The 12,609-nt window shown below is 41.8% G+C and overlaps 1 protein-coding gene across 1 annotated transcript in view; it reads right to left on the minus strand.

Annotated features, from left to right (window-relative positions):
* The window catches only part of PLPP4 (phospholipid phosphatase 4), a 182,808-nt gene that overhangs the window by 29,273 nt on the left and 140,926 nt on the right, over positions 1-12,609 (minus strand). The window contains exons 4-5 of the mRNA XM_077258745.1: positions 9,720-9,783; positions 7,458-7,582 (exon numbers count right to left, since the gene is read on the minus strand). Coding sequence (XP_077114860.1) covers positions 7,458-7,582; positions 9,720-9,783 — 189 coding nt within the window. The remainder of the gene's footprint in view (positions 1-7,457; positions 7,583-9,719; positions 9,784-12,609) is intronic.

Raw genomic sequence — 12,609 nt, forward strand, 5'->3', positions numbered from 1 at the left:
TGCACACGGTCAAGCAGTCCAGTGCCAGAGGCAGCAAAGCCACCCCAAAACATCAGGGAACCTCCGCTATGTTTGACTGTAGGGACCGTGTTCTTTTCTTTGAATGCCTCTTTTTTTCTCCTGTAAACTGTATGTTGATGCCTTTGCCCAAAAAGCTCTACTTTTGTCTCATCTGACCAGAGAACATTCTTCCAAAACGCTTTAGGCTTTTTCAGGTAAATTTTGGCAAACTCCAGCCTGGCTTTTTTATGTCTCGGGGTAAGAAGTGGGGTCTTCCTGGGTCTCCTACCATGCAGTCCCTTTTCATTCAGACGCCGACGGATAGTACGGGTTGACACTGTTGTGCCCTCGGACTGCAGGGCAGCTTGAACTTGTTTGGATGTTAGTCGAGGTTCTTTATCCAACATCCGCACAATCTTGTGTTGAAATCTCTTGTCAATTTTTCTTTTCCGTCCACATCTTGGGAGGTTAGCCACAGTGCCATGGGCTTTAAACTTCTTGATGACACTGCGCACGGTAGACACAGGAACATTCAGGTCTTTGGAGATGGACTTGTAGCCTTGAGATTGCTCATGCTTCCTCACAATTTGGTTTCTCAAGTCCTCAGACAGTTCTTTGGTCTTCTTTCTTTTCTCCATGCTCAATGTGGTACACACAAGGACACAGGACAGAGGTTGAGTCAACTTTAATCCATGTCAACTGGCTGCAAGTGTGATCTAGTTATTGCCAACACCTGTTAGGTGCCACAGGTAAGTTACAGGTGCTGTTAATTACACAAATTAGAGAAGCATCACATGATTTTTCAAACAGTGCCAATACTTTTGTCCACCCCCTTTTTTATGTTTGGTGTGGAATTATATCCAATTTGACTTTAGAACAATTCTTTTTGTGTTTTTTCATTTAAGACAAATTAAATGAAGATAATAATACCAAAGAATTTGTGTTTGCAATCATTTTCAGGAAGAAACTGAGTATTATCTGACAGAATTGCAGGGGTGTGAATACTTTTGACCATGACTGTAAACTGTGCATGTTATTAAATAGATCTTTTAGTCCTGATGAGATATGTGTACTGTACTTACATTGAAAATCCATGTCAACATGACTGTTTAATCTTGTTGGAAAGTTTTCCAACCTGATATTATCATGAGCATTTTATAATGAGCTGTAGCCCATCTTTATAAATTAAAATGCTCATCTTAATATCAGGTCAGAAAAGATTATACAACCATTCTATTTCAAAGTAAGCATACCAGACTCACCAGGTATGAGAGATCTATTTGATAATGTATGCATATGTATAATATAATCACACAATTGGATTGAAATTTTCATAACTCTAAAGAGGTTTTCTGTGAATATTTTTTTTTAATTTTTTTACTATGAACTAACAGGCAGATAATTGCTAACTACCTGCCTGTTCTGTCTGCCAATGATCTCTGCTGGCTCACTGATGTCACAGACTGCTCGTGCCGGCTTCTGCAATTGTCACATTGACAGAGCAGCTGCTTCCCTTCCGCTTTGCTCTGTTGACAAGGTGTGACTGCCTGTCATAATGACAAACATCCGCCTCTTTGCAGCCTAATTGGGGGAAGCTGGCTGTCAATCAACATGATGTCAGCAGTCACAAACTCTTGAAAAAGCAGTCCGGGAGAGGAAGAGCTGCTCTGTTGACATGAAGCAGCAGAATCGCCGGCAGGAGCGGACGGCGACAGCTTTCAGTTAGTGCTCAGTAGTTAGCAACTACCTGCCTTTTAGTTCTTAGGCCCATAGTAGAAAAAAATAGTCCCAGATAACCCTTTCACATGGTTTATCTGATTTTTACAATCCTTTTTTTAGAAGGATTTCCTGAAATGAAGTTGATTACAGTTTGTTCGGTTGCTGGAACCTCTTAAAATCATCTGTCATCTTCTAGGGAACCTGGCAGCAAGTGTTCAGTTTACTGACAGCACCATGATGGTGTAAACCCTTACGCAGTGCCCACTGAAATCAATGGCATCGTTTTCTAATGCATCAGGTCCTTGAGAGACACAGATGCTCATTGTAACTCGCCTACAATTGTGAACCCCGAGTGTAAATCCAGCAATCTTAAAACCTAAATGCAATCATCTCATTAGCTATAGAGCAGACAGCACCATGGACAGCGGCACTGCTCTGGAGGAAGGAGGGAACCGTTATCTACATCTTGGAAAACATAGTAAAACGCATTGCAAGTTTATACCGAATTGAATTATTCAAGGTTATTTTACTGAACCAGGTGAACTCTATTCATTTATGATGAGACACAGTCTTGGATGTTACATAATATATAAAACTACCCTTTCCATTCCACAAACATACAAAAGAAAGCACATTATTACTAAACTATGAATGCTTAGTCAATTAGCATTATTATACTGCAGATGTGCAGTGTACAGAGAGTTCACTATTGATAAACCACAATCCATTATTGTGTAATAATGATGCTTTAAAACCTGATTCCACCAGCAAAACCACTTATCTGAAATCTAATAGGAATAGAATAGCTGGCACCCCGCTGCTGTGCATTTACCACTCCACCTCCTCTCTATGTTCCCGTGTCTCCTACTCGGCCATTAATGACTTCCTTTATAGGTGCTGACCGCATTGTCTATACCTGAGGCTTAGGTAACTTTGTATATTTCCTATACAAAAAGCTCTTTCCAGAAGACAGCAGTTATTGCCCAAGTGCATTTTATTGGTATTAAGTACCCTACATGTTAATCAAATCTTTAACAAGTCTTCCAACATGACTGGGGATATTCATCTTGTGAGACACCTATCTGCAGACAACTGTTTTGGAAAACTTGCTCCTTGACTCTGTAGAGCAGGGTTCACCAACCTGTAGCCCGAGAGCCACATGTGGCTTGCGGGCCCATGATGTGTGGCTTGCAGCTTTTTGCCAGTTTGGTGCAAAACAAACAACTAAATAGTGGGGTGCCCTAACCAATCTAATGCTCATCACGTCCTGGACAACCTCTTTTTAAAGAGAATATCATCAGAAAATCAATTATTAAAGCAGGTTTTACGTTAAATGCATCTTTTTTTCAAATTTTTGGACAAATTTTCAAACAGCCACAAGACATGCAGCCACGGGAACTCGAACATATTTTTCGAGCACACCGAAGTCATTCTTTTCAACTTATCAGAGCACATTTGTTCATCAGCAATCGTAATCATTATTAAAAATTAGAAATCTAGCAGGACAGGAAGCAGAAGTCTAAAATAACCCCAGTGGAGAGTGTGAAAGTTGTATAATCACATTTTTTTAGAATAAAGATTATATGGGAACAAATTGCCCAAAAAATTATCATTTTTTTTAAATGACAAATTCCCTTTAAAGAGACCAAGTAGACAACAGTTTCTTTCTTCTGAAAAGAGTTGCTTACTTTCTTCCTAAGGAGCCTTTGCAATTAGACTCCATAAACCCCCCACTGCTATATTTCCTATACAAACATCTAGACAGCTCGTGAGCGCTCTGCTCAGTTATCACTTTGTCATTGTTTGATGTAGATGACATTTGCATTATTTTTTAGGCTGACTCCCCAGGGACACATGTCTGGGTTTCAGCTGCGGGTATATTTACAAGCGGCAGATTTTCTGTGATGCAATGCCAGTCCCGTGCACCTGAATGGGGCCATCTCTACAGCCTGTGCATTCATAAAACCATATTTATATAGTACATATATTAGAGAACACGGCTTAGATTTGCAAATAAACAGTATAAATTGTTTTTAGAAATTCCTATTTTGCCTATTAAAATTGAATTTGCATAAATGAGGATATTTACATATTTGCATCTTTTTATGACTTGGCAATGTTTCAGCTAATAAGACAAGTGTTTTTCTGATTAGAAAACTTCACTTTTGTTACCCTGAAGGAAATATCCGTCTTGGTGAAAATTAACAAACTTGCATTGATGTCAGGTAAAACGCTCGCAGCCACTCCCATAGGAGATGTCCAGGTTCAGGTTCAACTAGAACATAAAGGAGGTGGAAAGAGTTTCCCATTTATCTTCTGCTCCATTGTAGGAATAATCTACGAAGAATTTAGCTGTTTCATCTCCCCAGACATCCGCTGCAACCAGCAATACAGCAAGTCATTCATCTTAGTGCTGCCACAGTTCCCAGACGTCTGCTTAAAGCCTGCGGGAAATGTTTACCGGTCCAGACAAGCTGCACCTCCAACCACTTTCATAAATGTATTAATATATTGTTAGGTGCTGAATTCCAGTTTGGAAACACAATAGAGTTTTATATCTTAAAGTTTTAAAGTATTCATAACATTAACTGGGATTGATCACACAAAACATAAATCAACATCAAATATCAGAACTTGCTCATGTTTGTATATTTACACCATTTATGCCCTCATCATCCATCCAAAATGTGTCTCTAAGACCTAAGGTAATTAATGCATTTCCCTTTCAATGATAAATAAATACATGTGTATAATGAAAAGTTGTACTATTTTGTAATATCATTTTTTTTTATTAGTTTCAGGGAGGGGCTTATGAAACATGCAACCAATACCATTTTACATGAAGGGTATGACTGGCCCACAGGGAACTGGTGAATTCCCTGGTAGGCATCTGTACAGAAGTGGACCCCCAGCCTCCTATATGAACAGTAGTTGGCACAATACACTTGATTCTCTGTGTATAGACAAAGGTAGTACATCATCATCTCACAGACAACCTAGCTTATTATTTCACAAAAGCATAGGCTAATTTGTGAATGAGGGTAAAGTAATATTTGAATGTAGCTGAACTGGGGGCCCTCAAAGTCAATGTTGCTGGTGGGCTGTTAGCATCCCAGTCCTAAACCGTTTGCATGTGTTTAAAGCTCATCAGAAGGAAAAGCAAACCATTCTAAACTACTGGAGATTGATTCTCTTGATTAGATTACTGTATTAGTCGGATTAAAAAATGCACTTTCCGCTCCCCAAATTTGGGAGGAAAATATGGGTGCGTTGTATAATCCGAATGTAGCGTACCAGGGTGGGAGGGGAGGGTGGCTGCGGTGGAGCAGGTCACAGGAGGCAGGGTCGCTGCTGCAGGAAGCGGTCGGCAGTGGTAGGAGTGGAGCGATATCGCTGGTCCCAGTGCTGTGAGGCTGAAAGCCCTGGGGTGTCAGAAAATGTCAGCATTGAGCGGAGTCCCTGCACTTTCCCACTGATTTCCCTGAGGTGGGCTCTGGGAAAATGGCAGCCGGACAAGGCGGATGCCCAGATTGCTATCTCACCTCCTTCCTATTTTTCTCCCCAAAATTTGTGGTGCTTCTTATAGTCCACAAAATACGATATATGAGGCTGCTGCAGGCTTGTCTACTTATGACTTATAATTACTGGTTAATCCACAAATGAGGTGGTCAATTGCTAGCACCTTGCAATCTGAAAATTAGCCTTTGGAAATCAAAGAGCTCATGTTACACTTCATGAAGAGGGACTCCCTGTTGCTGGGGTTTACCCCTAGGTCATGAGACATATTTATAAGGGGTACAGACTTAGCAATTATAGCAAAGAGGCCCAAAGTACCTTATGCTCCATAGAAAAACGTAAGCATTTGTAAGTGGAGCTCTAGTTTTGTGAACATTTTTAAATTTTGTAATATACTTCTATTACTGAAGGGGCAATGTTTTTGCTAATTATCACCATTTAGCCTTGGACTATTCTTAAAATTCTTCTTTCTCAAAAAACTGTCAGCCTTATAGGTATAGGGAATAGGGAATAGGGAATTTACAATTCCAATGGGGCTCAGTTATCCCTATTAGGGTACGTTCACACAGGACTTTTTTGCTGCTTTTTTTTGCTGCTTTTTTTTATGCTAATTTAGGTGCGTTATTTTGGTGCGTTTTTGGTGCGTTTTTTGGGTACGTTCACACAGGACTTTTTTGCTGCAGATTTTTGCTGCAGATTTTTGCTGCTTTTTTTATGCCAATTTTCAGCTGCTAGGACACCTCACAATGGCTCTTCACACCTCACAATGGCTCTTCACACCTTACTACCAGGAACTCCCTCACAATAGATCACAATCAGGACACCTCACAATGGCTCTTCACACCTCACAATGGCTCACAATGGCTCTTCACACCTCACTAACCACACCCCTAAGCTCTTGGCTGTGAGATCACTTCCTGCTGGCCATGATTTTCTGCACAAAAAACGCAGCAAATAATGCTACATGCGTTTTTTCAGCGTTTTTGCAGCGTTTTTTTCATCACCCATTCAAGTCAATGGGTGAAAAAAGGCTGCAAAAACGCAGCAAAAACGCTGAAAGAAGTGACATGCCCTATGTCCAAAAAAAGCAGCAAAGCAGAAAATACTGATCAAACAAAAAACCAACGTGTGTACATGACATTTCTAAAATCTCATAGGCTTTACTGGTACTGTAAAAAGCAGCTGAAAATTAGCATTAAAAAAAGCAGCAAAAAAAAGCAGCAAAAAAGTCCTGTGTGAACGTACCCTTAGAATGAGGTGGTGTGCATGGTGCAGGTCTGAGCACCACTTTAATTATTCTTTTAACTCCTTGCTGCCAAGGCCAATTTTCCTTTTGCACTTTAGTTTTTTCCTCCCCTTCTTCTTGCAAGAGACATAAGTTTATAAAAATATTAATTTTGCTTGTGTCATCATTTTTTTAAAAACCCAAGCATTTTAAATTGATTGCGCTCTATGAAGCTTTGTTTTTTGTGTAGAAAGCTGAAGTTTTATTGAGATCATCATAGTTAACATACAACTATTTGATAGCTTTATATTGCATTTTTAGTTAGTAGAGATGGGCGGAGATCTCACTGAGGTCACCGCAGTTCAGCCCGGCTGGGAACGCAGCCTCGGTGATGTCACCGCTAGCTCCTGATTTTTGAGCCCTTTGTAAACAATCCACTGATCAGCAGATGAACAAGCAAGACATTTTTTTTTTGTCGGTTTATTTGATCCTCTATGGTGGCCCAACATCATTGTTGGCAGCACATATTCCTGTGTAAATGTGATAACTGTTATGACTGTTTGATTCCCCGACAGTTTGTTTCAGCCTGAGTAAAAGGACCATAAACAAGTGCTGAAGGACATTGGGCAGAAATAGCCACATATAAATCCAGGGCTCAATGGTCTTTAGGTGGGCTGCACAGTGGCTCAGTGGTTAGCACTGTTGTTTTGCATATCTGGGGTCCTGGGTTCAAATCCCACCAAGGACAACATCTGCAAGGAGTTTGCATGTTCTCCCCGTGTTTGCACAGGTTTCCTCCGGGGATCTCTGGTTTCCTCCTGCACTTCAAAGACTTACTGATAGTGGATTATGAGCCCCAATGGGGACAGAGCTGATAATCTCTGAAAAGTGTTACGGCATATGATGGTGCTATATAAGCAAAGCATGATAAATAAATAAATGAGGTTAGGTGTCCTGATGGAATGAACGTCAGGTGAAGATGAAGAGGAATACTCACAGGAAGAGTGGATGCTCGGGAAGCTCTTTCTCCCCTCTGACACAAGGCTGGCATCTCCAGTGCAGTGCATCTCTTCATTGGATACCCCATCAGGAAAGCACCGATAAAAGAAATCAGGACGGGGCCTGAAAATTTTAAAGAAAAACACAAGGAACAGTTGATATGAAATCAATCTTTCCGAAAACACAAATTTCGGATCCATGAAGTTCGTTGCACATTACCATTTCTTCACTGTGGGACAAGGTATGAGGAAAGGGCAGTGCCAAGCAACATAGCCTTCATTTACTGTTAGGAATTAGGTCCCCCCAACCCCTGTTGATATCAACAGTTTAATGTGAAGGGGGTCCAGGACAACTGATTGTCGGGGGGAGATGTCGATTGGCATGCCTGATTTCGGACTGCCGATCATATTGTCTCCCATAGATAAGCTATCGTCAGACATAGAGAACACAAGAGCGCTTGGCTGATCAAGTGCTTCTGTGCATGGTAGAGCCGACCGAGATCGTTGCCAGTTGAACAGTTGGCCGCACCATCATTCGGCTGACAGTCATCTACTGTGTGTGGCCGGCTGTAGCAGTTTCCCATGGTAAATAATGCTTAAGACATTTGCATGTGTGATTTCTGCCCATATTTTACCAGTTGTCACCACAGAATGTGATGGTTATAAATGATGGACATGAACGGCAATGCAGCATACTGTCTTTTTTTATTAATATTATTATTATTTTTTTTTTTTAATACGAATGTGTCCACCTCTATATTTTCCTGAATTAGGTTAAGGACTCCAAATTCTCACCAAACCAGACTAGAGATGAGCAAATCAGTTCATAACAAATCAAAGTTGCATAAATCCATTTAAATGGCAATTTTTCCTTGATTCTTTATACGGCCAGGAAGGGGTTAGAAGTTAATAAACATTTATAGTCATCTGTTCTAGGCTGGCCCCTCAGCCGTCTTGCCACGGTAGCATCCCACCTAGTACTCTGCTTGCTTTGGACCGTTGGTCTTCTCATCTTTAGTCTTCTGTGCCAGATCTTCTGCCGCTATTTAGGCCTCACAACTGGGATGCAACATACATTACTGATGTGCATCGCGCCCTACTTAACCACATCGTAAAGCCTAGACATCAGATTAAAGACGAGAAGAGTGGGAGACCAAAGTCAAAAAGACCAAAGACCTCAAGAGAACATATGATGGGAGTATCTAGAACAGGCAAGTATAATCATTTAATAATTTTTAACCCCTTCCCAGCATAATAAGTGACAATCATGGCAGAACGAGTTTGAGTAATTTAAGGAGATTCATTCCCTAAAGCTAAAGAAAATCCAAACCTTAGCAGGCTGCAATTAATATCGTGATCACTAGGTGGCCCCATATACACATATAGACACACATGACATAGAAATCTAGTGACAGAGTGACGCAAAATCCGTTTTTTTTCCAAACCGGTTGTCACTACACTTAGGCCGCTTTCGCATTGCATTCTTTCCCAAGTTCAATGGTCGTGGCAGAGCTTATATCCAAATCCTTCGCAAAACAGGATTGGGCATATGCGCAGATGGTTCAGACGGAGCCACTGTGTACTCTGTTGTGCATCACTTTTGGTCATATATGCCTACTGCAGACAGACACCCAGACGCTCAGACTGGGTATCCAGGGTAACCACCTCCAGTAGGTGTATACACCCAAAAATGATGTGCGACAAAGCCATTAATAGGGCCAGTCACATGGGAAATAGGTGTAAGTAAGGCATCCAGTACTAGAGGTCCACATTTTAGTTTTAAATGGATTGCACATGGCTGCTTTCCCTCAGTGTGACACATGTCTGCGGGTTGTGTTTCATACAGCAGATCAATTCTGGGGATCTGAGGTTCAGTATCAGGCGCTGCACACGATTCAGAGGTGAAACAAAGCAGCCATGTTTTGTGCAACCCCTTTAAGAAAAACTTCCCAAACTGCTCTAGATGAGGTTTCTTCAAGTTGTTACTTCTACTAACTAAGATTCATGAAGAATAATGACGATGCTATAGAGAGATGTAGGACGCATTTCATATTCACATTTATTACACAGTGGCGATAATACTCCTCTCACTGCTAGAAAATGATTTTTTAATGATCAGGAGCCGACAATCAGACATGCAGACAGAGCGGACATGACAGGAGCAGACGTTCCCTGGCAAACATTATTTGTATTAGACTGTATGACGAATGGCACTGAATTACGGAGACATTTCTACTGCAAACATTATTCATTGCACCTACCTTCCCACTATCAGTTTGATAGTATTAGTGCAAACTCCATTTAGTGCCAATGCCAGGGAGACAGCTGAATGAGAAATAACAGAAGAGCAGTTACAGAGGTCTAATTCTACAGAAAATGACACTTATTAACTAGCTAAAGCCCTAAACCGTATCAACAGGCATTAATGGGGCCTTTGCGCATGAGCCCATTGCTCTATTTACTAACTATGGAACTGCCAGAGATAACTTAGTACTAGGGCCGGGTTTAGACAAAGTGGAGTGAAGCCCCAAATGCTGACGTATTGCACCATCACGCAGAAACATTTTGGTTGCATTTACATGAGCTGATTTCACACTGTTAAATGATAACAATTGACAATACTGAAGTTGTTTGATTCTTTAAACATACCGACAAAGGATGATGGGGAGAGAAAGATCACTAATCGATCATTCTTTTCACATTCATATCATGTTGTCTGCAGCACACATTCTGTTTACACTGGGTAATGTGCTGCCGAGAACAATGATTTTTATTCCGGCATAAACAATCCAAATAACCGTTGGATGATTGCTGACGCTCATCTGCGTTGCTGGCATTTATAAATGTAGATAACACACACACACATACTGTAAATGACACAATCACTGCATGTTGTACACACTAACACATACTCCTTTATTACACACACACACTTATGTATTTACATCCAATTACTGTACATACCTATATATGTATACACAGAGCACATACACACATATGCAAACATAGAGCACATACGTATACATATGGATCGCCCCCCAAGGGCAGTGGGGTACTCGGTACAGGGTCCGGTGTTCACAGGGGGATGTCACGGTGGCTGACCTGGTCCGTGGCCCTGGGACGTCAGTGTAAAAGGGAAAGGTCTTTAAGGGGAATGTTCGTGACGCAACCTGTGGTATTTGGTCAGGATGACCGACGCTGCTTTAAGGGGTCCTCTGGGGTGATGTTTGGCAGCTAGATGGTATACCTTCCCACAGGTGAAGTGTATCCCCAGGGCTTCCCGGTGTGTAGATGGTAAATGATGAATGGCGCAGTGAAGAACGAGGACACAAGGTTGCAGTCTCTTTACCTTTACTGAAGACTTCGGCATCCACAGTCCAGGGCACCAGATCACAGGGCAGGCAGAGTCAGGCCGGTTTGGCGGCAAGTCCAGAGTTCCCTTATCCAGGTGGAAATCAGTAGCCTTCCTATGCGCTGCGGTGGTGTAGTCCCTTACTGCCTATGGCTTCACATAAGGGTCTCACAGTTGCGATGTTTCACTCTCTCTCCCCCATATAGGATAGGACAAAACCCGTATGACTGGTGACTTGAGCCTGTTTATAGGGTCTCTTAGATAACCCGGCTCTGTAGAAGTCACCGTGCCTCCTGGGTGTAAGTGTGGACAGGTAACCTGCAATTAGCTGTCCTGCCGGTCTCTGAAATAAGGCGTAGAGGTCCTTACTCCCTCGGTGTTCCGGCTACCGGGATGTTGCGTCTCAGAAGGAGACAGCTTGAGCGGAGCTGGTCCCCTTCTGGTATCTTCTCCTTTGCTTCGACTTTCTTCACGCTCGCTGCAATACAGTTCTGCCTTTCAATGTCTCTTTCTGGGACTCTTTCTGAGGGCATGCACAGCTCCTTTAACCTTCCATCCTCCTCAGACTCTGGTCTGGGACCAACTAACAGAACTCCTATCTGGAGCTCTGCCAGGAACTAAACTAAACTCACTTTCCCTACAGACTACCAGTTATATATATATGGGGAGTGACCTAATAAATAGGGTCAGGAGCTCCCCCTGGTGGCCTGGAGTGTGAAATGTGTTGCATGTTTGTGATACCTGGATGCAGTTATCCTTCTTTGCCTCCAAACGTAGCATCACTCTCCCCGAGAGGAAAGCAATACCACTGCGATGACCAGGACCCTGGGGCGCCGCACATACACAGAGCACATATACACATATATAGACAAAGTACATACACATGTGTATACATAGAGTAAATACATACATACATATGTACTGTATACAAGGAACCCATACACATAGATACACATACATACACATGTATACAGAGAGCACATACGAAAACACATGTATACACAGCACAAACATACACACATACAAACATACCGCGGGCGAAATAAGTATTGAACACGTCACCTGTTTTCTAAGTAGATATATTTCTAAAGGTGCTATTGACAAGAAATTATCAGCAGATTTCGATAACAACCTATCCAAGCCACACAAGCAAAGGAATCAAACCATAGATGTCAATAAATTAAGTTATGTGTATTAATGAGAAATGACAGGGAAAACGTATTGAAAACATGAACAAAGAGAGGTGCAAAAAGCCATGGAAAGTCATGACACCAGCTGAAATCTATCAGTAATTAGAAAGCAATTCTACCATTCAGTGAAAAAATATTAGCTGGTTCAACTGACGGCCTATAAACAGGTGTCTCATTACCAAGATGCCACACAAGAAACATCTCATGATGGGTAAAAACAGTGGACTGTCTCAAGACCTTTGCAACCTTATTGCTGCAAAACATACTGATGGCATTGGTTATTGTTATGACCCCAATGGCGAGGGTCTCAGAGGAACGTGGAAGTCTGCAGAATACAAAAATCCAGCTCATAGGGCAGTGGTAACTGGGTTGACCATATATCTACTCCTAACGCCAACACTAGAAGTAGCCGGGGATCATTCCTACGTTGATTCTAGATGACACGCGCCAGCCGGAGAATCTAGCTACCCCTAGTAGAGGAAAACAAAGACCTTTCTTGCCTCCAGAGAAGGGGACCCCAAAGCTGGATAGAAGCCCCCCACAAATAATGACGGTGAGGTAAGAGGAAATGACAAACACAGAAATGAACCAGGTTTAGCACAGAGAGGC

Source organism: Ranitomeya variabilis, chromosome 4 (assembly GCF_051348905.1).
Source record: "Ranitomeya variabilis isolate aRanVar5 chromosome 4, aRanVar5.hap1, whole genome shotgun sequence".
Classification (NCBI taxonomy): domain Eukaryota; kingdom Metazoa; phylum Chordata; class Amphibia; order Anura; family Dendrobatidae; genus Ranitomeya; species Ranitomeya variabilis.